The sequence below is a fragment of the Mustela nivalis genome, assembly GCF_964662115.1.
Source record: "Mustela nivalis genome assembly, chromosome: 2".
NCBI lineage: Eukaryota > Metazoa > Chordata > Mammalia > Carnivora > Mustelidae > Mustela > Mustela nivalis.
Genome location: NC_139021.1, coordinates 175,027,553 through 175,042,234, shown reverse-complemented (window position 1 = coordinate 175,042,234; position 14,682 = coordinate 175,027,553). Strand labels below are relative to the sequence as shown.

General features: G+C 44.6%; 1 protein-coding gene across 1 annotated transcript in view; it reads left to right on the top strand.

The window, feature by feature from the left end:
• LOC309859535 (uncharacterized protein) overlaps window positions 1–11,685 on the top strand; it is a 77,311-nt gene extending 65,626 nt beyond the window's left edge. Inside the window, exon 5 of the mRNA XM_082720269.1 lies at window positions 8,430–11,685. Within this exon, the coding sequence (XP_082576395.1) occupies window positions 8,430–8,546 (117 nt within the window). The 3' untranslated portion in view covers window positions 8,547–11,685. The remainder of the gene's footprint in view (window positions 1–8,429) is intronic.
• Window positions 11,686–14,682: the final 2,997 nt, after the last annotated feature.

Below are 14,682 nucleotides of genomic sequence, written 5' to 3'. Positions count from 1 at the left end.
GGAGTCTTTTCAATTTACACAAAGAGCCCTGGGGTCTCTTGACAGTCACTGCCGATGCGATGTTTCTGAGTAAACTTTATTAGGAAAACAGACTGAAAACTCCTGAGGTTTAGTTAAACCTTGGTTTAAAACACACACACACACACACACACACACACACACACACACCATGCACACACTCACGCCTTATTCTCTTTCTTTAGCCAAAGTGTTTATATAAATACTATGAAGATATTGGAGGAAAGGCGAGGCATGGAGGGTCCTCTTGCCCCTGTATCCTGTGTGCCCAGACATGTGCCAAGTCTGGAAGGTGTTTCCTACACAGAGCTGGCTTCCAATCTCATCATTACCAACACGCATTTGTGTACTGTTGTAACTTGAGATGCCTTTTACACATCTTATCTGATTGAGTCCTCACAACAAGACTGAAAGATACAAAACAATTTCTATGTCATTTTACAGGGAAGAACATATTCAGAATGGAGAAAATAACTTGTTCAAAATCACCCTATGAATATGTACTAGGGCAAGCTTGGATCCCCGAGATGGGCCTTGCCTCCATTTTCATGTCCTTGTCTCTTGACACCTCAGGGAAGCAAGAAATGGACACGTAAATTATTCATTCTACAAATGTTGAGCAAATATTTATTGAGCATCTATGTTGTGATTGTCCCCTGGTAGGCATGGTGCATGCAGCTGAGTGGTATTTATTTATTGTCTGTCGGCTCAGCCTTCTTTGGGAAATGGCCCCTAACCCAGTTTATAACATTCCTGTTCCCTCTCCTTGATTGGGTCAAGTGTGACTCCATGCACCTGCCACAAAGAGTGGGTTCTATCCCTGACCAGCCAATGAGAATAAACTGCACACCCGTACCCGCTCACGATTGGTTTAGGCTTGAGCATGTGACTTCAAATGGCCCAATCTGAGTCTGCTGTAGGGCTTTTCCTTAGAATTTTCAGCAAAAACATTGACATCTTCCTCTGGAACTGCCCCGGACCTTTTGCTTTGGTGGGTGGGAGTATCTGAGGCTAGAGCAAAGAGAAAGCAAGTAGTGCTGAGCGATGTGGGATGCAAGAGCCCTGGGGGTCCATCTGAACCCTGGATCCAGCGATGCCCCCTGGATTTCTCAGTCATCTGAGGTTACACTTCCCTGTTCTAAATTTAACGTAATCGGCCTGATTTAAGAGGTGAATTAGACAGAGAGGACTATTGTAGTTTACTAAATAGAGACAAGACGGAAGAGGAACCGGTACAGCACGATGGAACACTGAAAAGAAATTTAAAAAATAAATAAAAATTAAAAAAAAATTATATCCGTATCCCTCATATATAATTTCAAACTGTCATATGTGTTCCAAAGGTCAACACAGGCAAAAACATCTTTTCCTCACACAAAAATGCTGTTGTCAGAAGAGGACATTTTAAGGGGGGTCCCGGGAGGGGAGCAATGATTTCCTAGAGGAGGTAGCACTTACGTGGGATTTTGCGTTAATAGGAAGAATAACAGCAATGATCTTGACCCCAACAACTACCTCAGCCATCACAACGGACAATAGTTATTGACTTGCTGTACATTAAGTGCTATCTTCAATTATCTCATTTAATTTCCACAAGTCCTATGAGGTGGGAATTATTATATGTGAGTTTTACTGATAAGGAGAGGAAGGCAAGAACAAGGAAGTAACTCGCCCAACGGCCAGCGTCGGTAACTTGCACGGCCGGGCTTGAACCAAAGTCTGGCTCCAGAACTCATGCCTTCTTTCTAGGGTGGGTTGCCAGCAAAGACTGCGGTCATGTTCCAGATGGGAGGTACGATCCAGAAACGTTCCACATGAGGAAGGAAAGGGGAAACCTGAGAGTGTCCTGGGGCTTCTAGCAATGCTGTTCTTTAATATCTTAGCATACATCTGTTGACACAAAGCGTGTATCGACTCCTGGCGTATGCCTGGCACCGGATCCAGAGTGCACAAGACGCAGGCCCGGCCCACGGGCCCTCACCCCTCACCATCTGGAGAGAACGCAAACAACTGAACACATGTGCAACCCTGGGCTGGCTCTACGTTTCATTTCCCGTTGCTTCTTACTCAGGGCTCCCCTCGACTTCTCCCTCCTCTTCATCATCCCTTAGTTCTCATAGCTTACTTCTTTTTTCTCTTTCTGACTGGAGCTAAGTTGGAAATGGAACCTTTAGTGGTGGACAATTAGACGGTAAATCCCCCTGGCTTATGGACCGCTCCATCCATCACCCGCTATTTTGCTTTTCCATGAGTTACTAGGTGTGAATTACATACGAGCTGGATGTGAAAATCCAGTCCTATCAAACACAGACCTTGTTCCCTGTTCACTGCCCCGCACCCCCTTTCACTGGGCTGCTCTCATTGGTGGCTGTTTGCTCCCCTCCCCCCCCACCCTCACTCCCAGCTTTGACAAAAGCAGATTCTTCAAAATTGTCCTTCTGGGACTGTCTATTTCATTTTGAACTTGACACAAAATTACTATTTTTGACAGCTGAACTTTTCAGCATGCTTGATACAAATATTTTAATATCCTGTTACCTGAGCTGAGGGAGAGATAAAGTTTTGCACCAGACACCTACGGTGGCAAGGGAATAAGTTTTCTGGTGACTGATTTAAAGGTACAGTAATAGCAGAATGGTTAACGAGCTAACCATGCTTGCTAGGGCGAAGGTCGGCAGGGAAAGACAACCTGGTAACTCAGTCAGAGCTATGGGACCCACAGGAGGGAACAAATGTGCCTGTCACGAAGTGCAACGGTTTCTTCCCAAGAGCTTAGAAAGGAAAAAATCAGTTGACTTCTAGAATGCCGCTTGACTTAGCCCAAGGGAGCAGGGGCAGGTGGGGGGGATGTGAATGTAGCCTGGTCAAGGAAGGCTCATGAGTGTTGGTGTGTTGGACGTGATGGCATGGCCACTGCTGTCACTGAAGAAGTGTTGTGTATAGGGCAGGTCACCCGAGTGGAAGAATAGTATCAACACATCAGACACGACCTCAGGTTCATACACTCAGTAACCCAGGAGAGCAGGAAGTGTTGGATATGGGAAGGCAGAGATGGTGGCAGAGCAAAGCCTCTCAGAAACTGGAGCTGACCCCCATAGCCTTAGAAGCCCCTAGAGGAACACTGGCCAGTAGAACTTTCTGGAATGATGGAAATCTTTCCTACATTAATTTGGTTGCCATTAGCTACATATGGTTAGTGAGCATTTAGAATGTAGCTAGCATATCTGAGAACTTGAGTTTTTACCTGTGTTCAATTTTAATTAAATTTAAATTTAATTGTCACAAGTGGCTAGTGGTTGCCACATTGGACAACATGACTGAAGTTTGGGGGAGCCTCAGAGGAAGTCTTTGGTTGCTGGCTCAAGGCCTCCGCCACTAATGGGACTCGGTTTCTCACACATTTCTCTTTTCTCTCTGCCAGCTGGTGTCTGTCTTCTACTCTGGGATTTCAGTTTTCCACTCGGAGTTTCTGCTTACTCCTAGTGTTTACACTTCCCTCATTCTGACTTCTGTAAATCACCTTCCCTCTGTACCAGCAGTGTTCATTTTCTGTTGTTATATAGCAATACCACCTAAAACACAGTGGCTTAAAATAACACATCCTAATCATGTCATGATTTCCATGGGTTAGGGGTCCATAGGTCAAGGGCAGGCATGTTCTCGACCTTAGGGCCTCCCAAACTTGCAGTTGAAGCACTGGCCACAGTGGTGGACTCATCTCAGCTTTGAAAGGGGAAGAGTTGGCTCCCAAACCTGCATGCTTTTTGGAAGAAGTTAGTTCCTTGCAAATTTCTGTACTGAGAATCTTGGATTCTTTCTGCCTGTTGACCGGAGGTTGATCTCAGCTTCATGCCATGTGGGCCTTCCCAATGGCCTGCTGACTTCTTCAAAGCCAGCAAGAAAAACCTTCTCCAAGATGGGTAGTACAGTCTTCTACATGGAATCATGTGGCCACATACACAAAATCACACATTCTGTCACCTTTGTTGTATTTGGTTGATGAGAGACAAGTCACAGATCCTGCCCATCTTGGGCTTGGGGGAGGCTACACAGTCATGGACACCAGGTGATGGGTCATGGGGCCATCCTAGAGTTGGTCCTCGCCAGCAACATTTCCAGCCTAAGATCTTAGTGCATTTGGCTCATTTTCTTCGTATTTCTGTGTGTGAGTTCCAGAAAGAAAGAGTCAGCCCATCTCATTCCTTTTCACCTGGCTACCTCACACATCCTAGTAGGTCAGGTGTGCCACCTCTGGACTGATCAGCCTCGTCTAGGGTTGAGGTCACTCAGTGAGCATGGCTGGGTCAGGCAGTGACTGGCTGTCTTGTACACAGAGTCAAATGGGGCATGCCCAGCAACGTGGGTGTGTGGTCGTGCCCTGCACATGTGAAAGGCACAGGAAATTGTATTCCCTGAGCTTGGCAGAGGCAAATAGGTTTTTCTTTATTCTCCTTCCTTTGCTCACAGCCTTTATCTGAGGTCCAGAGAGAAGAGGGGAGCTAGAGAGAAGGGACTCTTTGAAACAGGATCCAGTTACATTTCAGACAAATGAAAGGAAATGTTACTTTACAGAGTACAAAGTAACTTCACGGAATGCTTCATTCCTAAAGGGAAGAGGGCTAGGAATATGAATGGATTAAAAAATATAAATGACATAGTCATAAATTATGTCTATGAAAATAATCCAAATGATTAGCAATATGGGAACAGTTAAACAAATTATGGTAAATTAACATCATTGAATGTTACACAGCTTTTAAGAATGATTATATGAAAACTAAAGGTAGAAAAGTATTTTGGTCCAAATCTATAAGAAAAGCCTCAGAATACACAAATTCAAATATGAAAAGATTACAACATTGCAAAATTATATATGCATGGAATGAAGTATGGGAAACATTTGATTAAAGAGGATACATTTTTCTTTAAATATCCTTTTTGTTATTATAAATCTTATTATGCAAAAAAAAAAAAGTTTGGAAATAATGATGGGGGCACCTGGATGGCTCAGTTATTTAAGCATCTGATTGGGCTCAGGTCATGATCTCAGGGTCCTGGGATCAAGCCCCATGTTGGGGCTCCCTGCTAAGTGGGGAGCCTCCCTCTCCCTCTGTTCCTCCCCCTACTCATACACTCTCCCTCTCGCTCTTTCTCAAATAAACAAAATCTTAAAAAAAGAAAAAGAAAGAATGACTAAGAATAATAGCTAGCATCATTTGACTTGACCTTGTGCTAAATACTTTCATGCTTTCAGGGAGGTGGTCCCTGCTATTATCCTTAATTTGCTGATGTGGAAACTGAGGCTTCAAGAGGTCAAATAACTTGCTCAACCGGAGGGAGGCATTTTCATTAGACATGATGGGCAAAGCACGGGGAGCCTCCAAGCTCTCCAGTGACTTGTGGAAAATCTGAAACCTAAACAAAACCGAAACAAAACAATGCGTGCAGTTCAAATCCAAACTCCAGCTTGATAAATGTAGAATGAAACGTCCACAGAATGTGCCATGATATTCATTTTATTAAGCTTAGGATTCAGAAGAATAAAAGTTTCTCTTTTTGCAAGAATTCCTGATCGCCTACAGTGATTGTGGCAAGATGATAACCCATTAAAAATCAAGTGAGTTGCTTTTGGCCAAATCATTTCACCAGTAACATTAGAGAAATCTTTTCAGGAGCACCTGGGTGGCCCAGATGGTTAACCGTTTGCTTTTGGCTTAGGTCATGATCCCGGGGTCCTGAGATCAAGCCTCGCATGGGTGGGGGGGTGTCCCTGCTCAGCGGGGAGACTGCTTCTCCCTCAACCCTTCCCCCCTGCTTGTGATCTCTGTCTCTCTCATAAATAAATAAAATCTTTAAAGAAATAAAATAAATACTAAAAAAAAAAAAAGAGAAATCTTTTCCAAAAACTTAGCACTTAGTACAGTACGTGGGTACAGTTAAAAATATGTGTTACGGTGTGGGATGTAAAGCCTATGGAAGTCTTAGAATAGCCCCGGCCAGAGCCCATGCTGACAGCTGCTGTCTCCTCTCCCTCTTTCCTGCAAAGAGAGGCGGGGATGTAGTTCAGCAGGGCACAGTTCTCTGGGGGCATCGGGACAGAGGGAAGAAGGAAGATGACGGGGAAGAGGGGTCGAGGTGTGGCAGGTGGGAGGGAGAGGTAATTCTTAGCCACAAGACAGTGGACTTTGTGCATCACAAAGCTGACTCTGTGTGATGTGATACCTGAGTTCTTACTCTGCTGCTCTTATGAGGATACAAGCTGTGTGTGTGTGGGCACACATGCACGTGTACAGCCACACAAGCATGTGATGTGGCATAGGAGGGTGTTGCCCGAGGGTTGCGTCTGTGGCAGAAACACTTGAGGTAGGGTCCCTTCCCCTTTCTTTGCAATTAGAACATTGTGGGTCCCCGGTTTCCAGCAGGTTGCAAACCCAAAGTGTAGCAATCTCCAGAACCAATCCAGGGCACTAGAGGAATGGAACTGTGGGCTGTCTTTATTTTATTTTTTTAAAAGATATTATTTATTTGACAGAGAGATAGAGAGGGAGAGTACAAGTAGGCAGAGAGGCGGGCAGAGGGAGAGGGAGAAGCAGGCTTTCTCCTGAGCAGGGAGCCTGATGTGAGGCTCGACCCCAGCACCCTGGGATCATGACCTGAGCCGAAGGCAGCCGCTTAACCAACTGAGCCACTCAGGTACCCCTGTGTGCTATCTTTAAATAGCAGGGTGCTGGCTGTGGCACAGTCCTCCCTGTCAGCTGGGTGGATGCTTAGCAAACTACCAAAGCTTGCTTTAGTCTTTGTGGTGATCAAGCGCATTTAAAAGCAGGTTTTCTCTGGGGCTCTATTCTCTGTGGATGCCACACTCTGAGGAGTCTGGGTCCACCCATCAGCACCCTCGGTTGGGGGGCACTTATCAGGGTACTAAGGCTCTTTCCTCAAGCAAGTGACCCAGAATGCTTTGAATGTGAGTTGCTTGAGCTTTCATTAATGGGTGTCCGTCCCCTCTGTCCATCCTCTCCCGAATGCCTGTCTACCAGATACCAAAATAGCATTCTTGATTTACAGGTGGCTTTTAAATAGAAGTTTTCATTAAGTTCGAAGTGAGTTTATGAGAGGAGGCCTCTATGCAGCCACTGTGCGGCATTTACGAGATCTGGGTCCAAGATAACATCCCGGGCCTGGGGCCTCTTCCATTTCTAGCCCTGCAAACTCATTTTTGATGACACCCTTTAAATAACATGCATGGCCAATTTTTTGTTTCCATTCTGCCCAAGCACCAGGATCTCATTGTGATAACTCCGGGCCGTATGTTACTTGATCGCGGCAATGCAGAATAATTACCGGCCCATTGCACTTCATTACACGATGGTGATCGGTGGTGGGTCAGTGTTTGAACTGCGGCTGCTCTGAAACTGAGCTGACACGGATGCTGTGATGGGAATAATAGCATGGGGGCCCCATGCAAATGGCAGAAATTAGCATCCAGTCAGTAGGTTCTGAAATGCTGCATGCCCTCAGCCCAGGACACCTGGTTCGGGTTTCTCATTTTCTCTTGGATACAATATGACGATCATAGAATAAATGAATCCTTCAACTTGTGTTATGCTTCGAGAAAGGTTACTGAAATGCCAGAGAATGTTAAATATCATGAACGTGTTCGGAGCATGACATTCCATAACACATCATCTAATTGTTTCTAATGGTCAGTTTCACCGGCCCTGTTGATCCTTTGCTTCTGTGTATATCTAGTCTACAGATGGATTTTTAACTTTTACCTGTTACAAAACAATGACAAATGATCCAGAGCTGTAAAAGGGCTAAGGGTGACCACATAATTTATCTTATAAAATGAGAATAACACAGAGTGATATTAATAAGTATACTGGGACAAGGGACATATACCTGGACTGTTCCCAGAAAAATGAGGCACCCATGACATAAGGCACAGCTATGACCTTTGTTCAGTATCCTTTCCCTTACAGCCATAGCTAGCATCATCTGGAGATGACAGAGGTCATGAACGTGGGCCTTCTCCCTGCTCCCCAAAATGAACCCCCTCTACCATCACCTGGGTAAAATGCATTCCACTGGCTTTTCTAGTTGAGTAATGAGTTGTTAACACAGGCTTGGAGTTTCTGAGAGAAACTATATTTATCTATATATATAAATATAGATAAATATAGTTTATATATATATTTATATAGATAGATATAGATATCTATCTATATATATATAAATATTTATATATATAGATAAATATAGTTTAAATATACTTTATATATTATGTATATAATATATATAGTTTATATATACCCACTATATATAATATATATAAATATAGTTTATATATACCCACTATAGCTTATTTATAAGCTATATTTATCTATATTTATTTATCTCTCTCTATATAGAGATTAGGGAGTCATCCCTGCAATGTGGACATATTCATGGGAAAGCCTCACTTTGGAGAATACCGTTATGGAAATCACGAACAGAAGAGGGAGAACCAGGGAAGCAGAGAAGAATGAGGCAAGAGGAGAGGAGAACCAGCTTCATGGAAAAGGAGGGAAGCACTGACAGGTGTTCACCGGCCTTGGTGAGAGGGCGGTGTGGCTGCCAGCCTCCACGACGGCGTCCAGTGGTCCCGCCTCCAGCTTTCCGAGCCCCGTGCGATTTCTCTCATACCAACAGGGAAAGCTGTGTCACGTACGGCTGAGACGGTCGAGTGTGACTTTCGAAGCTGGGTCACAGAAGACGTGGTGACTTCCATCGTGCTCTCCTTCTGATCACTCTCTGGGGGGAGATCGCGGCCATGTCATGAAGAAGTTCAGGGAGTCCCGCGCAGCTTCCTCGTGGGGAGGAATTGAGGGTTTCTGCCAAGGACCGTGGGAGTGAGCCCTCTTGGAAATAATACGGTGACAAAGAATATTCCTTCTGGGCTTCCCACCGGCAACATCCACGAACTTCTTTTCAAGGGAAATAATCCCTGAAGATGTGACAAAACATGTAACTTAGATTCCGTGTGCAAAAGCTACCTCATTCCCTTGTAGCCCTACTTCTCATTTTCCAGGGAAATTGTCTGAGTCTCCATTTAACCAGTCTCCCACCCTCTACCCCAGCATTTTTCATAGATAAAGTTTTATGGTGCAGACCAACCTATATAAAATGGACCCACAGTAATTTTTCTAAGTGGGTCAGCTTATAGCACAGGCCACCTGGAATGACTGGACGATGTCCAAACGGCATAAGCATTTCCGAAAAGACAACTGCAGTGTCATCACGTGGTCTGAATCTGTTTGGGAAAAAAATGGAGGCATGGCCTTCTGGCCCTGCTGGAGTTTATTGACATTTACTTGCTTTGAAGAGGGCAAACTGTATGTGGCATTTGCGGGGTGAGCTGAGTTTTCTCTATTAGCTTCTCCAGACCCAGACCCTCCCTTTGCCCTGTGTTTCCTGAGCTAAATCACATCCCTCATCCACTCGAAGTCATGAATTAGTAAAGAACCCACCAACTGCCCTATCGGGAGAAGCCTGTTTAATCATTCATGGCTAGCTCCAGAAAGGATGCCCTTTGGATGGCTGTTTCTTTCATTTTTTCCCCGTTCCTCTCAAGAGTTGACCAAAACAAATGCTGTCTTGTTCCCTGCCCCCAGGTACATTTTTTTTTTTTTTTAAATGCTTGGGCTCACAGATGAGAAAAAAAAGGAAGGGAAAGCGACATCCAGGGCTGCCGTGTACAGCTGTACAGACTGCTCACTTTACAAGGTATGCAGCAAAAGGAGGGGAGGCAGCTGAAATTCAGACCACACTGCCCTTGTCCAAATGTGTGCTCTGGCCTGGAGCCACGTCCACTTAGAGGAGGGGTGGACCCCGTGGCCCTGTCTCAGAAAACACTGGTCCTGCCAACATGGTCTCTTTCCTCCTTCTTTTCTTTGTCTTCCCTCCTCTTCACCTTAGCAAAAAACCTGTATGAAATCTCTTGTAATTTGTTTTTCTCCCCGAGGAAAGGTTAATTCTTGTAGCCATAATTCACTCACAGGAAATTAGACACAGGAGCCGTGGGATGCCTGAGATAATTTGAAAAGCCCCTTTGAAGCCCTTTTCCTTCAGGTTTGGGAAAGTCTCTCTCCCCATCCTTAGTTCCCGAGGGGGCCTCGCCCAAGTGGGTTCCTTCTGTCAGGGCTGGCCTTCAGGGAGGGGTTGGCTGAAGCAGGACGCCCACACTGGATGTCGGGGAGGAACCAGATGCGAGGCTTCCCAGAGTCTCCTGCGCTTCCTGTCCTCAGACATTTCCTTCCATGGGCTTTAATCAAGTGTTTGACTGTTTGGTGTTGGCCCAAGGTGATGAGTCTTTCCTTTGGGTTGATCTAGAATCACTGCTTCTGGGTTATCTGTTATTCACAGGGCCCTCGGACTGAATGAAGCCAACAGGCTATTCCCTGGCCCGTGATGAAGGAAAATTTTCGTCTCCTTTCCTTCTGAATTTTGTAGCCAGAGCAGGGGCAAGTCACAGAAATGCCAGATTTGGTTTTATCCTGTTCCTTGTCCACCTCTTGCCCTGGCAAGGTCCAAGGACACCCTTAGAGAGGCTGCTCTATTTTATTGTCTTTGTGACACTGTATTTCCTTCTGCGAAGGGCAGCATTATGCAGAACGGCCTACAGTTCGTTCCTCATTATAATTTTTCTAATGGGTTTGGAAGCCTGAGGGGGCTTGACCATGACCAGGTTCTGGAAACAGATGATGCCAGGAGGGGAGCCCAGGTCTGTCTCACGGCTCAGTCTTCTTCCTTATCCCTACAGCTCGTCCCAGAGCAGGCAGGCAAACTTGCAACTGCATGCGATGTTGCTGCATTTCACTTGTTCCTACAGGTCAGCCCTATCCCACCCCTCCACCCTCCATTTCCCTGTTATGACCAGAACCACTCTGAGTACAGGAATTGTCTTCGCAAAATGCTTATTGTCTTGCACACCACGTCGTAGTAGCAGTGATGGATGGCTTTAGTCTATAGGCGAGTATCTAAGGTTGTGCTGGCTTCAAAACGTTCTTTGTGGGCTGGCCTTATTAGTTTCCTATCTTTTTTTCTAAAATGAAGGCTGGGGAATTAGTCTTAAAAGTGCTCAAGGACATCCAGACGACATAGCAGCAGTCAGTGCTAAATCTATGAGTTATCAAGCCATGAAAAGATATGGAAGAAATCTAAATGCATATTACTAAGTGAAAGTAGTCAACCCAAGAAGACTACACACTGTACAGGCCCAACTTTATGACATTCTGGAAGAGGCAAAACTGTGGAGATGAGGAAAAGATCTGCCGTTGGTGGGGGTGGGGTCTGGGGGAGGGATGACTAGGTAGAGCATAGAGGATTTTTCCGGCGGTAAAAATACTCTGTAGAAGGATAGAGCCATGTCATTAGACACTTGTTCAAACCCACAGAATGTATAACACCCAGAGTGAATCCCAAGGTAAATCCTGGGATTTGGGTGATTAAGATGTATCGATACATGTTCATCCTTGGTAATAAATGTCCTACTCTGGTGAGTGATGCTGATAATGGGGGAGACAGCATGGGAGGGCAGGGGTAGGTGGGAAATCTCTGTACCTCCCTCTCAATTTTACTGTAAACCTAAAACTACTCTAAAAAATAAAGTCTTGAAAAAAAAAAAAAGCAGTGTTCAAGGGACTAAAGCTCGAGGACATCTACACTATGACTCAGCCATCCATACTTGAGTATATAAGAGAAACAAGCCCTTACAGTTGCTGAAAACAGGTATGAGAATGTTCACAGATACAGTATTCATAGGCACCCAAAGCTGGAAACAACCCAAATGACAACAAGAAGTAGGGCTGGAGTTATACAGTGGAATAAGACCCAGCACTGAAAATGAACAAATTGCAGCTACATGCAACCATGCGGAAATGTCTCGCGGACGTATTGTTAAGCAAAAGAAAACAGACCCTATAGACGATGTACAGTAAAAGTCCACTTACGTGAGGTTCAAAAACAGGTCAAAGTGATGTACGATGAAAGAAGTCAAACTGGTGGTTCCTGACTGGGGACGGGGTGGGGCGGGGGTCTGATCGGTGCTGGGAACATTCTATATCTTGGTTTGGTTACCTGGATGTACGCATCTGTAAAAATCTATCGCTTGAGATCTGTGCATGATTTAAAAAGATAACAATAATGACGACAGAACACACAAGGAAATGGGGGTGTGAGGAGTTGGTGCCGGTCCCTGCCAGTTGACCCAAGGTCTCTGAGGATACCCCTTGCAGAGCTCTCCCGCTATATTCTTCTGAAGTTACTCTTGACCCAGAGGGCAGCCTTGATTCATCAGGAATGGATGGCATCATACTGCTAGCGACCCAGTACCTGGGGTGCCTGTGGCTCATTCTTAGTGTCTTCATACCCAGTGACTCCTTGATCATGCCATTTTTTGCTCGCGAGCAGATTTCCAATTGGCTTAAAGCTTTGCCTTGAACCCAGACCCAACGCTGGGGACATGGATGCCATGCCTTTCTCTTACTAGCACCTTCTTCCCAGATGCCTGAACTGCATCTTCCACGCCTATAGTCACAAGGTACCAGATGGACTGGTCTTGCACTATGTCTGTGTGACTTGTTTATGAGAACCACCATTACCTGGAGCTTCTTGATGTAATGGCTACTGCCTAGTTGACTCCTCCCCTCCCCTTTATTACTAACAGGTCCTCCTGACACCAATATATTGAGCCTCTAAGAAGCAGCCCTTCTGGTGGATCACTTCACCTATCCCCTGGCCCCAGCTTCCTCTCATTCCCTACTGGGTCATGTTGATGAACCCCCAGTCATGCAGCACACTCTCCAATCAGGATTGGGACAATTCACTCCCATCAACTTCTGTGTTTCTGCTATGCCCGTATAGGACAGAATACCAAAGAAACCCTGATCTGTCTTTAAACACCGAAACACCTAGAGTACAATGGACAGTGAAACATTTTAACACTTTCCTTTGAGCTCTTTCTTGTGGCATTTCTTTGGAGAGGAAAAGCTATTTTGCAACTGTCCATTAACCATTAATGTTTTTGAGGCACTGTGGGAAAAGGAGAAAGGCGGAAAGATAAGGGGATAATGTCTGTGAGACAGTCAACCTGAAAGGTTCACCACAATGTGAAGGGTTTCAAGCGTGTTCGATCTGTTTCTATAATTTTGTTATTCATGAGACATAGGGGAGCGAGAGAGCAAAGTAAACACAGCCACTTAGGAGATAGACAGAGCACATGAAGAGAAACTAAGCCACAAAACACAGCAAAAGAGCAGAGCATTATAGGCAGAAAAATTACATCTGGATTATTCTACTTAAGTGGAAGAAACCCAAATGACACCAAAGACTCATAGCAATGTGCATTGGAGTGATAATGAACAGACCAGCCCGAACCCCCTCTCTCTTGTTTACTGAGTCGAATCCTACACCTCCCATGTGATCCGGCAGGAGTCCCAGGAGTCAATCATCATCCTGTCCTCCTGCTCAGTCCTGCCTGGTCCTGTCCAGTCTAGCCCCGCCTACTGTAGTCTTGCCCCTGCTCTGCTCTCTTTAAGCCATCACATTCTGCCCCTGCTGGTCTCTGCTCATCATAAAGCCTGGTGGTTATGTCTGAATATGCCTTTGTCTCAGCTTCTGTCTCAGACCATGAGACTCTTGAGGGTCCTTTTGTCTTTATACCGGTCTTCAACGCTCTAGGCTAAAATCCTTAAGTGTAGCAGGTGCACAATATACTCATATACTTGGATATACTCATCTATTGGTTGGTTGATTAATTTCAAATGCTTGTGTTGGAATTTTCTCTGCAGTTGGGTCTATGAGCAGAAGTTCCACATGCACAGCTCTTTTGGAAGTAGATTTATGGTTAAATTAGGTTAATGATCACTGAGCCAGCCCCTAGAGGATCCCATTTGGACAAGCACATCCATTTACAGCAACAGTGTCTCTTAAAATACATTTAACAGATCGATAAAATACAATGCAACATGTTCAAAGATTTTCAATAGTACATATTTTTCTCTACTTTTGTCTAGATTTCTCCAATTAAGTATATCTAGAGGGTTACTGAGACAGTCAATACCTTATATCCAATGAGGACATGGCAAAATCAGTGATCTGGGCATTCACTTAACTCTTTCCAAATATCACAATTCCTTTTGAATAGGAAATCGAAGAAGGGCTGATCCGTGTGTATGCCATATTCTACCTGGGTTCTAAAATTTTGGTCAATTAGGAATATTCAATTTTTCTCCTAGACCTATAAATGCTGACATTGAGTTCATCCACTTTTTAGCTTGGATGGTCAACATAACGTAGGAAGAAAGGATGCCTAGCATTTGTTAAATTCTAGGCATGAGTTACACATGGTGTTCATTTCCCATGAATGAGGCAGTGAGCACAGAACCTTTTTTTTTTTTTTTTTTTGGCTTTCATTTCCTCATCTATAAAATGAGTATAAAGAACTAATATCCAAGTGTTGTTATGAGGATAAAATCGGGTAATACGTGTAATATGTAGCCTTAGGTTGATGACTCATGCATGGGAAGCACTACATGTGTTGAAGAAATACAAATAAAAGAAAGTTCATTCTCACAGCAATGTTTTGTGACAGGTGTTTCTAAAAGCCCTTCTAGCAAGAATAGT